We start from the raw sequence: 15,243 nt of genomic DNA, 5'->3' as shown, positions 1-15,243 counted from the left end.
TTTCGAATCGATTTCGGATCGAATCAGGTGTACTTTTAACACCTCTAGACGGGTAGATGCTATCCCCTGTCACAGTTTCACATTATATGTGACAAGTGAAATATTTGATTATTGACCATAAATTATGGTTAATCATTAAGAGATACTATAGGCATGAGAATCTTGTAAAATTCATCGAAATAATCGCAATATTTTTTTAATAATCCAATGTGAAAGGAGGGGCAAATGAGATTCGAACCTATGAACTTTGTGTCATGCTGACTCTTGATACCTTGATAGAAGATCAACTCAACCAAAAGCTTAAGCTGATGGTTAAGATCCAATAATATATTTTATACTCTGTTAATATGGAAATTGAAATATATACTCGTGTTAGTTCGGACCTAGCTTGTATTGGTACTATTCCGTAAAGCCTTTTAGCTTTGGCGAATCTTGATTTGGAATAAATTTCTGCTGACGTTTTTCCAAAGAAAAAAAAAAGGAGTAAGGGCCTGTTCATATTTACTTAATTTCAGTTCAGTTCAGTTCAGTTCACTTCCAATCAGTTCAGTTCAGTTCAGTTCAGTTCAGTTCAGCTCTTAATTTCCCTCTCACATAAAATATTCATTTCAGCTTAATTCAGTTCAGTTCAGTTCCAATCAGTTCAGTTCAGTTCAGTTCAGTTCCAATCAGTTCAGTTCAGTTCAGTTCAGCTCCAATCAGTTCAGTTCAGTTCAGTTCAGCTCAGTTCAGTAAATATGAACAGGCCCTAACTGTACTGGTTTGGCGTTTGCTCTTTAACCGTCCATTTACTGTAGTTTTCGGCTCGTTGACAAAATGACAGCTCTTAAACAGTCTAAGTTCGAGTAGTCTTATCAGTATTGAAGGTTTTTTGGAGTGAATAGTTTCGGCCTCTGACTTTGTAGGCCATTTTATAACAAACTTCATAATGCATCCAAAGCCAAGGAAGTTCCTTCGTTGCTAAGTAAAACTTTCATTTCGATTTTTTTTTTCCCTAAAAAATGATCATAACTCATAAGTTTTTTTAATAGAAGTTCAGTTGCTTGTATATTGAACTTACATTTGCGGATCATAACCCATAAGTTTACACCCGTATGCTTATAATGTTTATAGTACACTCGCTTTGTTTAAGATTTTGTGTAAATATTCCTAATGTTGTGTTGTTGACTTGTTGTGTACTCGTAACATATTTTGAATTTCGATCTTTAAATTACATAGTAATCCATACTAAATCATTCAACTTATGCGTCAAATAATATTTTGTAGATGATAAAAGTATTGCATTACCTTGGAAGTCATTAAGAGTTTGATGCAATTTTTAGAATTAGTAGACTCCTTTATCCTTTCTCTTAATATCCTTATTGTGGGAGACTTTAAAGGTGGACTTTTGTTAGTGACGACAAAGACTTGAAGTCATGAACCCTTAAGTTACTCTTGGACGTTCATTAAACCACGGAGTAGCCGATTGAGAATCAAATCTTTGTCAACATTTACTTTTGGTTCAAGATCCACCACTGATTGACCGATTGACCTTTCCTTTACGTTAAGAAATAAATATGATACTCCGCATCAGATTTTCAAACTGTTATGGTAGAAAGTAATTGCCCTATGGAAAAAATGATATCTATATGAAGGGGAGAACTTAAGAAAAAGAACTGTAACGTTTCATTATTCAATAATAAGGGCTTCATTTGATGGTCTGTGTCTTTTTTTTAGTGAGATTGCTTTTAATAGTAATGATCCTTTAGAAGAAATGCAGTAATGATCCTTATATTAGATCATATCGTTTAAATTTGTTCAAATTCAGCAGTTGGCCCATAAGCCCTTAAAAATACTCCCAAATTTCAGGGGAAAAATAAATGAGAGCATCATGCATTATCAATGACTTGGGATTGATTCATTAGGTGCTCCGAATAAGCTAAGCTTGATTTAGTGGACGTTAATTTGCCTGGAAATATTAGATAATCCGAGTAAAATAAGCTAAGCTAAGCTAGACTTAGTGGACGTTAGTTTGCCTAGGAATATTAGATAATCTATGCAAAAGTTTCAAAGAAGTGCAACTTCCCATGTTTTTGTAAACTAAATGACCACTTACATAGGTTGAATCTCCGTTTTTGTATTTGACAAGGACTTCAGATCAGCTGCAAAAGCACAAACCCGATCAGTAACCAGTATTTTCAGGGTACCATCTTTCACACATATTCGTTGTATCTAATGCTGTCAATGCCAACCGATGGACCAAATGGTAGTGTTCGCCTCCATATTCTCCGTAACTACAGAAGAATTCAACAGGATTCCGAATACGACCCAGGGCCATAGTAATCTCCAGAAGCTCTGTGGACAACTCTAAGGTGTTTCCGAAGTTTGACCTGATCCATGACACTGCAACATTGGAATTGCTTTCAACATCGAGTGCCACATTTCTGTAGCACAAGTGTGATCTCTCATACATCAGTAATGCACATTTGACAGCAAGCAATTCAGCAAAATTGACACCCATGTAAGGCAATGGCCCCCAAAACATTGCTCGAACTGAATGATATTCGTCTACTAAGACACCTGCATATCCTGCTGCCCTTGGAAAGTGTCTAACTTCTGCTTTGACAACAAATTTTACTCTAGGTAGAGCGTCCCTGCAACCCTGCAGGTTGAAATGAGCTGAAGAGTAATCATAAGAATATATGTCAGGGGAAGGTGGCGCGACAGTAAATTTGAATGTACAACTGTCTCTCCAGTCGAAAGGTTCATCGATTGCTGAGCTATGACCTCTCTTGTTTTCATACAATGGGTAGTCTTTGATATCAAAAGGGACACACTCCTTAAGCAGTAGAGAATTTTTGTGTGCAAGTTCTCTGAGATTCCAAGTCGAGTAAGGAGGCTTGGTTTTATGAGTAACATGAATTTGGCCATTGTGTTTGAGCATCCATCTAGCATTGCTGAAGAAGTCATATACTAGACTCTGATGCAACCTGCAAATAACAAGGTAACGTTAATTAAGATTTATGAATAAAAATTCATGAACTTAAGGTTATTTCAGGAATCATGAATACAAGGAGAAAAACTTGTATTGTGCATGTACCAATACAAGGGTTAGCTCAGAAAGTTCCAACGATAATATGCCATGCTTCTGTCTGCAGGGCATACTCGAACAGAATTAAGCTCAAATTATATATACACAAGTTTAAATTACATTTGTAAAGCACAACTCCTTAAAGTATAACTAAAGAAGAATAGCATAATATTAAGTCGAGCCAGGTCACAGCCTAAACAGCCTAAACAGGTCACAACCTAAACAGAACAAAGCTCCTACTGCCAAGAGTGTTGAATTCCTCGATTAAGCTCAAACAACTCCCTTACCATTTATGAAAGCAGCTGGTGGTTTCTTCATCGAGTCAACCAAAACTACAATTTCTAGGAAAGCATAAATTCTACCATCCAATCAAATGACAGCTACATTTAGAATAAAAAGTGTCATGAAAACAAATGCATCAATCAGCTTAAGATAGAATAGAGAAAACAAGTGGTCATACTTGATCATATCAGGGTTGTCTTCCGATCCATAGAAGCCAGCATGAGGAAAATTATAGATGATGAAATCGAACTTTCTCCAGTTGAGCAAGGGGTGATCGTTCATCTTTCTAGCATCCACTTCGTGGAAAATGGTTGCTCCCAAAATTCCCAATTGCAGCAAATTTAACGCTGCTTTCTTATATGTGTTGAGCAACGAATCTGTTTCCAATTTTAACATTGTGTTATAGGAATTATATTGACATGTAACACTAGATTAAATCCCTTTTATTTAACATTCACTACTCCGTACAATAGTGTTGCTTTACCATTTCGTAAATCAAATTGCTCTTCTTTGTAGGTGACATTCTTTGACAATGTTTATATTTTATAAAATCACTATAATTGTAACTGAAAATAATTCAAGAAATTTAAAATTAACAGACCACGAAAATATAAGTCTAGATTACAAAATGGTGAAAAAAATTCTCTACAATTTGATTTGATGGAAGGAAAATATCTAAAGTTTGTGTGAAATTTTCATCATTCACATATGATTGGAGCTGAGTTGAGGTGAGAACTGAGCTGGAATGAATATTTTATGAGAATGTAGTACGAAGTATCAAAGGTTCATAGTAAACATAATTGAAGGTATACTTGGTTTTACTCGATTTCTTACTAGGTATATTCGTTCCACGACCCACTCAAATCAACATTATCTCTAAGGACATTTTACCATACATTACACAACCTAATTGCACACACGAGACAAGGTGGAGCAGTAGTGGTATCGCTATTCCCCTCACATCCATATAGTCTAGAGATTAAATTTCACGAGGCTCGTTTGAGAAAACCCTCAAATCAGCCCCCTTCTACTTACCTAAACAAAACAACTAATTATAAACTTCAATGATTATTATTATTTTTTATTTTTTTTTTATTTATTTTTTTTTTAACATGAAACTTCAATGAAATATAGAAGTGGCACAAATTAGTCAATAGTCCAGATTTGAATAGTTTCCTCAATTCGAGTTTTTACAGGCAGCACTTTGAATTAATGAAGGATCCATTAATGAATTACACTTCACAATTCCTCTTGACAAAAAATAATAAAAATTAAAAATTTGCTCATCCACATGCATACCATATAAAGATCAAAACTTTAGAACAAAAACTATTATATTCAAAAAAAAAAAACCATAAGCAAAATCAATATTCATAATCCAGATTATATAAATAAAAATAAAAAATCAAAAAATTACAGTTCAGTAAATTTCAACTATTTTCTAATCATTTTGACAGCAACTATTTTCTCATCAAATTTCCACAATATAAACAATAATCAAATAAAAAAAAAATAGTGAGAAAAAGAGAAAGATGCTGACCAAGTGAATCGAGTGAAGTGGCCAAAATATTAGAGCCAGAACCAAAAGCCATAGCCAAAGACAATGCAAAAGAAAAATCACCTTCACCCACTAATAATATTTCATGATTTGATGAATAATGTTTTACCCACTTCTCTGTTTTTACCATATTTACTCCCAAACTTGAATTTTCATAACCATTATTATTATAATTATAATTATTATTACTATTCGAAGACATCAATGGAGGTTGAAGATGAAAAGACTCCATCTTTATGACCTTCTGTAAAAACAAAATAAAAAAAAGCAAAGAGGGAGTACAACTTATATTCTCGCTAGTGTAAATTTAATTTTCGGCCTGGTTTTAAAGCCCAATAAAAATATTACCTCCATTTCATATAAATTAAATTTGCAATGATTAGACATTTTTTTTTTGTTCTTTATATCAAATCGTTGCAAATAATATAAAACGGAAGTAGTAATACGGAGTAATTGTCAAGTTCCAAGTTCGTGTAGTCTTATCAGCAGCTCAGCCAGCCTTCTTTTTAGATTGTGTGAAACCATGTTGATTTGATTTATTCATACTGATCAATGCAATAGTTAGATTAATTTTACATATGTAATTGGATCTCCTAAGAAGTTTTTAAAAGTGTTACTTAAAAAAAAATAAAAAATAGTGTTTGATTACTTGTAGAAAGTGAAATTTAATTATCATTTCAAATTTCTAGGTAGTTAAAGGGGGCGTTTGGTTCACGAAATATAGGTATGAGGTATGGGTTTAGAATGACTAAAACCCATACCATATGTTTGGTTGACAAAAATATGAATTTCAAACCCATACCTCAAATCCATGAGGTATGGGGTTTAGAAACCTTGGGGGGGAGGTATGTTTGGCTCATTCCATTCCCTTAGGTATCAAATAAAAGGAGAGAATAGTGAGATATTCCATTCCAGAATTACACCAAACACATGGTATTAAGTATCAAGTTCCAACCCGATACCACCTTAACCCCATTCCTGATTCCAACCCCATACCACTTTGTGAACCAAACGCCCCTTAAATCTTTTAACTACGAGGGTACGTTAATGGTTCAATTCCTACTAGATCACTAAGGACACTTTGGCATGTTATTTGATAAAGTGTATTGAAAATTAAACAAACAAATTAAGCTATAAAAGGTAAGTGGTAATATCTTGTCCTTATTTCTTGTAGGTGGTAAAACTATTTTAATTAGTTGGTGTGGATGTGGTGTAACTTGTATGGAGTAAGTAAATAAATTACAGAGGAATTTAAACAAAAGTGCATGCACAAAAATTGTAGGATACCTAATGTTATGGTTGTTTAGAGGGCGTTAAATTTTAGAAGGTGAAACTTCCTGTTTCTCAGAGAAAAGTTATGTTCTAAGTAGGTTTTAAAAAAGTTCAAGTCATATATTTTTTTTTTGAATGGAAGTTCATGTCATTTAATAAACACATTTAGTGCATTTTAATTAATTAACCTATATTTGCTTATTTGAATGATTATATTAAGACATGGTCTGTTCACCTTATTTTTCACTTGTTTTAGTTTTGATAAGTTTAGAACTTAAGATTATTTCTATTTAATTGAGATAATAAGTCCAATTACCCAAAGTTTTGGTAAGTCTAGATTATTGAAAATCAGGTGAATAAAACACAACCTCACCCAAACTTATCCTATCTTATTAAACTTATCAAAATTGATTAAAACTTATCAAGATTAAAACTTACTTTAAATTGAGCTTAGATATCTTTTATCAATCATCAGAATTATCTTTGCTGAACTTATCAGTTTAAACCTCCTTATGCAGTCAAGGCTAATTTTCGCTCATTGGAAAATTAAATAAAATAATAATCATCCCTTAACAAACAAAATGAGAAAAAAATATCTTTGATGTACCTTACATCTGAATGTATTAACAACTTTGGAAACAAAAATAAGAGCTTGAAATAGAGCTAATCAAAGTCAGCCCGGCCCAAATCTGGGTGGGTTGATTTTTTTTTGGCAAATTTAGACATGCGCTTTTATGCATAATTTTTAGTTGATATTTTTGGCCCGGCTTGAAAAGCCCGTATGGCTCGGCCATTTTGGGCTGGTTTGGGCATGCGATTTCTAGCCCGAAGCTTGGCCCACTCCAAGAAATGGGATGATTATTTTGGGCTCAGCCTCGGTCCGACCCACTCGTTGATAAGGACTACTTGAAATGAAAACACAAAAAGAACAACACACTTTTTTTTGGTATTACCAACCACACCGTGCGGTAAGTTGACCCATACCAAATCACTGATCGAGTAACCCCTGACTCACACCGTATGACCAACCACATATGATACTTTATGCCAAAACAAAATTAAAAGAAAAAAAAAAGGTTAAGCAATCGGAATAAACAAAATAAAATTGAGAAACTACATAAATCGGACTACTAATTAGTATTTGTATTTCACACTTAATTAGTTCAAAAGACCTTGATATGTTTGTGTAATACTGTAATTCCATCATAATATCATATATAGAAGAATTCAGTTTTGCAAAATTGATTACTACGTACAACAAATCATATAACATTCAAAGTTTTACCACAAGCTTCAAGTAAAAGGACCTCAATGCAATAGGGACAACAACAGCAAAATTTGAATCTAATATCTTCAGTTTCCTATCTTTGAAATATCCCTGCCAAACACTTGAGTGGTTGCCCAGTTTACAGCAACATAGAATCTGTTTCACCAGCTAAGCACACGCGTTAGATATGCTGAGCGCCAAATCAGAAAGCTGAGGAACCCGGCAATGGAGATGCCCTTAGCATCCTGACAATCAAAATTAAAATGAAAAATTCGTCAAACAAGAGATGTTAATTGTTAAGAAAAAAACAAATCACTTGAAACTTCTGCTATTCATAATTGTAAGGAGTACCTTTGACTCGCGGAGATCAACTAGAGCCTTGTAGCTACCTACTGAAGCCATGCTACCAGCATGTTTGTAAACAAAAGGTTCTCCCAAAGTAACAAGTTTTGCTGAATAAGCCTTTCCTGCATTTTGCTTGGCCATGTTGTTAAATAGCTCAACCAAATATTTGCCTTCTCTTTCAGCCACCTATATGAGCAGATATATAGTTATATATGATGATTACAAACCAATTAACACTTCAAAAGACCGTGTTTGTGCATGAAACATGTGATCATCTAAGGATAAATTCAAGAAATATTGATATGGGGGTAAGAATACTGCAACAATGATAGTTTGCAGCAATGTTACTTGGACAGTTGGACTCCTCATTTCACCTCAAATGCTTCAATTTGGACCAAAAACAATGATTTTTTCGTAATAGTGTGACACTTGGAAACGCGCCCATGTTTGACATGAAAATCAGAAGTTTCAGCAACATAGATTGCAGAAAGGTATGCATTATTACCTGAGCTAAAGCAGGGAGAACCTTTCTTCCAGTTTGTTCCAGAAATCCAGCACAATCACCAAGAGCAAATACATCTTCCACTGAAGGAACTCGCAACCATTGGTCAATCCCAACCCTGAAACAGTCATAATTACCATAATTTTGCATTTGTCAAATGTTACTAACATCAGAAACACCAGAAATGAAACCAAAACTTTGAGGCAGGTAAGGCACCTTCCACCAGGGCACTTTGGGAGATTAAGAGATTTAATAAACTCAGAAGGACCGACGCCTGTTGACCAGACCAAAATGCCATAGGGCACCTCTGTTCCATCCATAAGTACTATCTTTTCCCTCTCAACCTCTTTCACAATCCCACGCATAAGACACACACCCGACTGATGCAAAAATTTATACGTCAGATAAGATGAACTCATAAACATTGCAAAGAATTTAATAACAGAAATTTATGAATAACCTTTATCAAGTGACTTGCAGCATATTCCCTCAATCCCACATCAAACGATGACAAAATTTCATTGGCCTGTTTCAAGGCAGGTAATTATGGTGATACTCAGATTACAAGCAAAATAACTAATGTCTAGAGAAGCAACAAGTTGAGTACATGATATACTTATATACCTCAATAACAGTGACCTTGATGCGGTCTGTAACATGAGCATACCGCTGGCTAACATCCCCTTTTATAAAATCACTCAGTTCACCACTGAATTCTACACCAGTTGGACCACCTCCAACAATAACACAATGTAACAAGCGCTTTTTTTCCTCATCAGAAATGCCTATGACCATCAAGCAGAAAGACCAAAAAAATAAAAACTTTAATGAAACTTGTTTATGTCATAAGCTAAAAGACAATATTATGATACCAAGCCTTACATCATGAAAAGAAAATGATTTCCTCATACATTAAGGCTTGTTGGTTCTTTCACCTCAGAACTCCTTAGCTGAACTTATATAAACCTTTTATTTTAGTTGAAAATCGAACTTGGTTGTTCTTATTTGAACTTATTGGCCCTTATATGAACTTATTCACCTGAAAATTATCTTTTCAAGGTGAAAAGAACAAGGCCAAAGTGTTAAACTGATATCCAGAAACTCAATCTAAATAAGCATTTTGGCTTTTTAGCCTTGAACAAATGATCCTAAGATATTCAAGTAAAAACCTGGACTCTGAGAAAGCATAAGATTTGAAAGAAGTTTCCTTCTTATCTCTTGTGCATGATTAACTTCTCGCAGAAAAATAGCATGTTCCTGCACCCCTTTAATGTTGAATGTCAGGGGATCAGATCCTACAGCAATTACAAGCTTGTCATATGCCACCCTAAATCGATGTCGTTCATTTGCTTGCCCCAAATTCTCCACAGTTTCGCAGTAAACCTGATTTAAAAGAAAGATTGTACTTAAGTCCCTTGAAATAAGCAGAAATGAAAAAATAAAATAAAATAATTGCTTAAACAGATAGTTTTATCCTAATCAACCCCTTACAATAAGATTAATTGGTTGACTTACTTCATGTTTAGAGGTGTCAATGCCAGTGCAGGAGGCCAAATAGAAATAGCAATTGGGATCCGTTGCAAGAGCAGACTGAATCTGACCCACAGGCTCAGTTACTGATCGAAATTCCAATGTCCCAACACAAGTTGAGGCAAGCAAAGGAGTAAAAACCATGTGGTTCCTTGGTGATATGCAAACAATATCATACATTTTGGTATCAAGTCCCTTCATGAAGCGGCATGCTGCCCAACCAGTTCCAAGGACCACAACCCTTGGCTTTTCCCCTGGCCTAGTTGCTTCTAGCCCCGGGTACTTCATGCTCTCCGGCTCTGAAACTGACTGCTGACACGCAATCTTCTCTGTAGAAGGTAGTTGAGAAGAGAGAGTGGCCTGGTATCCCCTACTTTGGAAACTGAGAATATCCATCTTTCCTATACTGAAGATGTATGGATTATTGTGCTTGAGCATTGCATTTTCTAGTGAAGGTTGGTACTTAGAGAAGGATATACCCTCAGATATTGCATCTTTTTCGGTTGTATAATTGCCTTTGGCACCTCCTGACCTTCTCAAGCCAGTCCTTGCAATTCTTGCAAATGCCATTTCGAAAACTTCAGCTTTTATTACAAGATCTTGTGCTGTAAAAGTTCCTGTAAAACCAACTTTATATGCTTCAATATACTTGAATTTGTCCTGCAGAGAACAGTTTCATATAAAGTTTACCATCAATCATGGCATACTTGTGCAAGAATGCAAAAACTTTAGCATTCATGTAATCATTTGAGATGTGAGAAAACAGTTCAAAAAATTGCTGATTTAAATATTAAAATTGTAAGCTGAGAATCTAGCAGTTACCAAACACAGCCATTACATCTAATATTCTAATCTAATAAAACTTAATCACGAAATAGAGCTCCATAAACCAAAATTTTAGCAATGATCAACACATCAAAAAAATCACAGAGCTCCTATTTCAAGTATATCATGCACCAATGTTACAAGCACCCTTTTTAAACCTACGCTATACTACTTGTGCAACATTTCATCAACATGGTGCAACAATGCAAGTTATGCAACATACAAGAGAGGGTCGATGATCACAATCTTACACTTGAATCTAACACGTACACTATAACTGTTAGGATAGCTGCACGTACACGTACGCGACCTATGCTAATAATTTTACTTTGTTTCTGAAATTGTGTAATACTTGTTACGACAACCTCTAGTAAACTTGGACATACCTAATCACAACCTAGTTTTGAACATACAAAGAAAATTCAAATTATAATACATGTAATGAAATGATTAATAACAGAAATATGAAAAACTTGTTAGAATAATTATAAAAAGAAATTATAATACTGTAAGAATTAAGAGTAAAGGAATATTACTGGGGATTGTAAGACAACAACTTAGTGTTTGGCGGCTGGTGAATGGTGATGAAATCATGAAAACTCCTTCATAAAAAATGGGAAAATACAGACCGTTTTATAGGACACTAAATTAAGAATGTAATAATAATAAATTGTTTAGTAAAGATCTGAAAAGGGAGGCTTGGGCAACAAGAAATTTCCCAATTAAAAAGGAATAATAAATGTTTCAATTTGGTATTTTTAATTAAATTAAAAAATTGGTTGTCGTTATTTTTACCTTTATAATTTTGGTTTGTTCAGATTCATTAAGAAGGTACAAAACTTTACGGAAACACAATGGTAAGTAACTATTTTGTCTTTGTTAAATTTGTCTTAATGGCTACTATAAAATTCCACACGTATATTGTTATGTTTTGTAATAAGTAATCATAATGTTTGCTAAAAGTGAGGGATATATAGTTCAAGTAGTTAGAGTTTCTCTTTCGCTTCTAGGAGATTTTGGGATCGATTCTCACTCCTGTCCTTATACCTCTCTAAACACCCCAAAAAAAAAAAAAAAAAAACACTGTTCAAGTAGTATAATATTCGCTATCTTCACTTATTGAAATCATATTACAGAGGAAGTATGTAATATAACAATTTGTTTAGCAAAGAGTTAAATTACAAATTTTCAACAAATTAAATGAATCTAAATATTGTACAACTATGCTACTTTTATACTTATATATCAATGAATTATGAAATCTAGATATGGAAAAGAAAAACAGGATGAAATTAGTCTTGTAGTTAGCCAAAGACTATTGAGTTTATTGCAATTTCTTTCTTTTGCCGATCATCATATAGTTAAGGCAAGTGATCTTATGTTGCTGCTATCATTGCTTCATGCCCTTGGTTGAACACCTTGTTTAAAATCATGGCTAATCGAACCCCTCCTTGTGCAATACGTTTCATCACGAAAGGCAGCCTTGAATTGAAGTATTCATCTATAATAAACACATCAAAAATAAATACATGTTAGCAAACAGTGGCAAGTTTTGGCCGGAAATATTACATAAATTGGAAGGGTCATGATTTGGACCTGGCCTCTTGTTCAAAACTAATCACTACGTACTATGTCACAACATAACATTTTACGAGTATAATAAGGTTATGAAAAGAGTACAAAAAACTAATTGGTTACATACCTGAAAGAGTTACACCAGGCTCAGCATCTTTGTAACCCCATTTACAAGCTATGTTAATGCTTTCTGTGGCATACCTATATGACAAGGGAAAAACACAAAATCTTATGTAAGTAATTACTTAATGAAATGCGAATTAACACTTCGAATAAAAGAATTCTATAGGAAAAATAATCGTACTTTGTTACACAAGTATGAAGACTGTTACAATCTGTCCAATGTGAGACATCATCCGACCATATTCCCTGTAGTAAAAATATAAGGTAATCCATAATTTAGTACATTATATTATTGTTCATTACAATTATGATTTACAGAAATTAGTTATATGTTATCACATATTGCAAATAATTTAATGAAATAAGTAGTCATGTCTAAGTAGTCTTACATTAGTGAAGTTTCCTACAATGTCTTGTTGTAAGAGATCTACGTCGTTGTCATAGTAATCTTTCAAGGCTGTAAGAATGATCTCTCTGTCCCATACCTGGACAATACAATAGCAACCATATAATAAAGATTAGTTTTTACTTGATATAGCGCGACAACTAAAGAAGGCTCTAATGACAAACTCAGAAACATATTGTAAAAGATTGTGGTATTCAGTTTCAGTAGAATACATACATGGTGGAGATTTGATTTATGTCTATACCAACGTAAATCAATAGAATTTCCTCCTTCATCACTGGTATGCGCGCAATGCATTGGCTGTACGTGTAACAATGATTAACAAATATAATGATCAATTAAGCTAGAACATTTATGATAGTTAGAATTTCAATCATCACATACCTGATGAATATCTCCCATAAAGTGTGACAGAAATAGCAGTGCCTCAGTCATATTATCTGCATTTTTTAAGGTATACCACGTCAAAAATAAGTGTTGTAAGTAATTTGAGACGAAGTGAGTACCATACTTCATATGTGCAAGCTAAAAAGAACAGATATAAACGAGTACAAAGATCTTACATCGTCGATCAGCAGTTCCTTCGCGGTAATGCTGAAGTTGAGAAGTGTAATTTTGAATAGCACCAGCAACACACATATCCTCCACACCATGTTGATCATGACAGTCACCTATAAATCAATCCAACCATATATTACTAAAGACATACTAATCGCGCTTATATTGTAATATGATCAGCTTATATTATAATATGATCAGATCTTACATGTAACAGATTCGAGTGCTTACGTTTATAATTGAAAGAACAAGAATCATCCGGAGTATCAATGAAGTGAAGAGGGCTAGTCCAGCGGTATTTGTACCAATGCCTTACTTGGTCTGGCCACACACATAACGCCGATAAGTTACCATTTAAATTGTCTGGTAATAATTTCTTCACTGCATCTAGTGCCTCTGGTTCCAACAGATCCTGCATAACACAGTTAATTACATAATGTTGTTTAGTTTAATTAACTTCCCATTAATCAATTTTGTTATACATTAAATTAAATGTGGGCTAGATATATTAGAAAATAACAACCGATATTAGTCATTTGGAGCATCACACACGTACGTGACACGTACATAGACTGATAGGATAGACATCTCCTAACGTATGATATACAAGGAAGGTTGATATGTGATCATAATTGATAGTCCAACTACAATCAGAGACTAATTAATAAATAAACCGGATTTTGCTGAAAGATAGTTTAATTTCCAAAGATAGTAAATTAAATTGTTTTCCCTTGTGTATGTAGTTGCTTATACTTCATCCTAATAGAAGCTCTGTACTAATTTTTGAGTTTAATTTCTTTGAATTGTCTGTTTTCAAACATTTGGAGTCTGCTTAACTCAAGACTGTTTTTTGAGTACAAGGCAAGCAAGTTGTAAGTATTACGACAACAAAAGTTCATCACATCACAAAATTGGTAGGGTGGAAAATGACTCAAGCCATTCGACGTAAGCTTCTATGTTGTACAAGGGAAATTTCATTTCTTGGCGTTACATCACTAAGCTTGTATGCGTCAAATTGCAAACGTTATGTTATCAATACTAACGATGTTAACAACCAATGAAAACAAAACTCGTACTATCTATCTCTTTTACTCCAACCAATTCGACTTACGATATTAATATGACCAAATTTAAAGCTAGACTATCAACGACAAAAGTGAACAAAGGAATTCATAGCAGCACCCTGATGCAACATGATATACTATGCTACAATAATTTTTAATGAAAGAACTAGTAGTGAGTAAGACCATAATCTAAGATAATCTCATATACTCTGTATATTTGAGAGACGAGGTAACGACATCCAAATACAATATATGGCTAAAATCGGAGAATAAATTTCATCCCTAGTACTACATAGTACATACTAGACCTTGTGTTTTTCAAGAGTAACACACAACGAAAAAAGAGTACGTGACGTAGTAGCTAACCTGAGCAATTTTGCAGGTGATGGTGTGACCCTCTTTGCTCCATGCTTGAACACCAGCGATCAAGATCAAGCAATAAACTAGACAAGAAACAAAACACGTTGAGCGCGACATTGAAAAACCTTTAATCTTATTCAACATGAAACAACTTAATTAATCTAAATTATGCAACTTATGAAATTTATGTGAAACTATATATGACTCTCCAAATGAAAGCAACACACAAGTAAACCTATGTGTTATGGGTTGGCAGACCACCATTATATATAATACATGTCATATAGTTGTTAACATTGAGTACAAGTCTCATTTATCAACCATTTTTGAGTCCTTGAGTAATTAATAAGTTAAGACTTTGTACAAGCGAATTAAGCATATACTTTCTATTATAACAGCATCTTTTAATTTCCTACTAATTTATATTAAGGTAATAATATATGGCGCTTATTATGTTCAATCATGTGCGACTCAATATTATGGGAGTCTAAGAGTTGATGAGCTAA

General features: G+C 34.0%; 2 protein-coding genes across 5 annotated transcripts; both read right to left on the bottom strand.

Moving 5' to 3' along the window:
- Positions 1-1,896: 1,896 nt before the first annotated feature.
- On the bottom strand, positions 1,897-11,324 carry LOC145611465 (internal alternative NAD(P)H-ubiquinone oxidoreductase A1, mitochondrial-like). 4 transcript variants are annotated; one of them, XM_081666796.1, is made up of 9 exons: positions 11,188-11,324; positions 9,812-10,443; positions 9,466-9,679; positions 8,921-9,081; positions 8,757-8,822; positions 8,513-8,676; positions 8,300-8,414; positions 7,801-7,980; positions 7,353-7,694 (listed from the first exon to the last, which is right to left on the bottom strand). In XM_081666796.1, exons 1-9 carry the CDS (start codon positions 11,243-11,245, stop codon positions 7,611-7,613), a joined length of 1,674 nt encoding a protein of 557 aa, XP_081522922.1. In that variant the 5' UTR covers positions 11,246-11,324; the 3' UTR covers positions 7,353-7,610. The 4 variants fall into 4 exon arrangements, with proteins under 4 accessions (XP_081522919.1, XP_081522920.1, XP_081522921.1 ...); XM_081666793.1 differs by lacking the exons at positions 7,353-7,694; positions 7,801-7,980; positions 8,300-8,414; ... (1 more) ...; positions 8,757-8,822; positions 8,921-9,081 and adding exons at positions 1,897-2,969; positions 3,531-3,729; XM_081666794.1 differs by lacking the exons at positions 7,353-7,694; positions 7,801-7,980; positions 8,300-8,414; ... (1 more) ...; positions 8,757-8,822; positions 8,921-9,081 and adding exons at positions 1,897-2,969; positions 3,531-3,729 and having other exon boundaries at positions 9,812-10,486; positions 11,188-11,310.
- A 435-nt stretch (positions 11,325-11,759) lies between these two features.
- Positions 11,760-14,955, bottom strand: LOC145611862 (endonuclease 1-like). The gene is made up of 9 exons (XM_081667243.1): positions 14,744-14,955; positions 13,545-13,725; positions 13,319-13,426; positions 13,140-13,195; positions 12,972-13,055; positions 12,739-12,834; positions 12,531-12,595; positions 12,354-12,427; positions 11,760-12,152 (listed from the first exon to the last, which is right to left on the bottom strand). Exons 1-9 carry the CDS (start codon positions 14,879-14,881, stop codon positions 12,028-12,030), a joined length of 927 nt encoding a protein of 308 aa, XP_081523369.1. The 5' UTR covers positions 14,882-14,955; the 3' UTR covers positions 11,760-12,027.
- Between the last annotated feature and the right edge of the window lie 288 nt (positions 14,956-15,243).

This window comes from Chenopodium album, chromosome 24 (genome assembly GCF_948465745.1).
Source record: "Chenopodium album chromosome 24, dcCheAlbu1.1, whole genome shotgun sequence".
Classification (NCBI taxonomy): domain Eukaryota; kingdom Viridiplantae; phylum Streptophyta; class Magnoliopsida; order Caryophyllales; family Amaranthaceae; genus Chenopodium; species Chenopodium album.
The sequence above is the reverse complement of the archived record's forward strand: the minus strand, read 5'-3'. Positions and strand labels throughout refer to the sequence as shown.

Coding starts and splice junctions, on each gene's coding strand:
- LOC145611465 (XM_081666793.1), bottom strand. CDS start 11,245: ATGATTTCATCACCATTCACCAGCCGCCAAACACTAAGTTGTTGTCTT. Junction 9,680..9,811: donor TTGACACCTCTAAACATGAA/GTAAGTCAACCA, acceptor CTTTTAAATCAG/GTTTACTGCGAAACTGTGGA. Junction 3,730..9,465: donor TATGCTTTCTCAGAGTCCAG/GTTTTTACTTGA, acceptor AATTGGAAACAG/ATTCGTTGCTCAACACATAT.
- LOC145611862 (XM_081667243.1), bottom strand. CDS start 14,881: ATGTTGAATAAGATTAAAGGTTTTTCAATGTCGCGCTCAACGTGTTTT. Junction 13,056..13,139: donor TTATGGGAGATATTCATCAG/GTATGTGATGAT, acceptor TTACACGTACAG/CCAATGCATTGCGCGCATAC. Junction 12,153..12,353: donor GCCTGGTGTAACTCTTTCAG/GTATGTAACCAA, acceptor TGTTTATTATAG/ATGAATACTTCAATTCAAGG.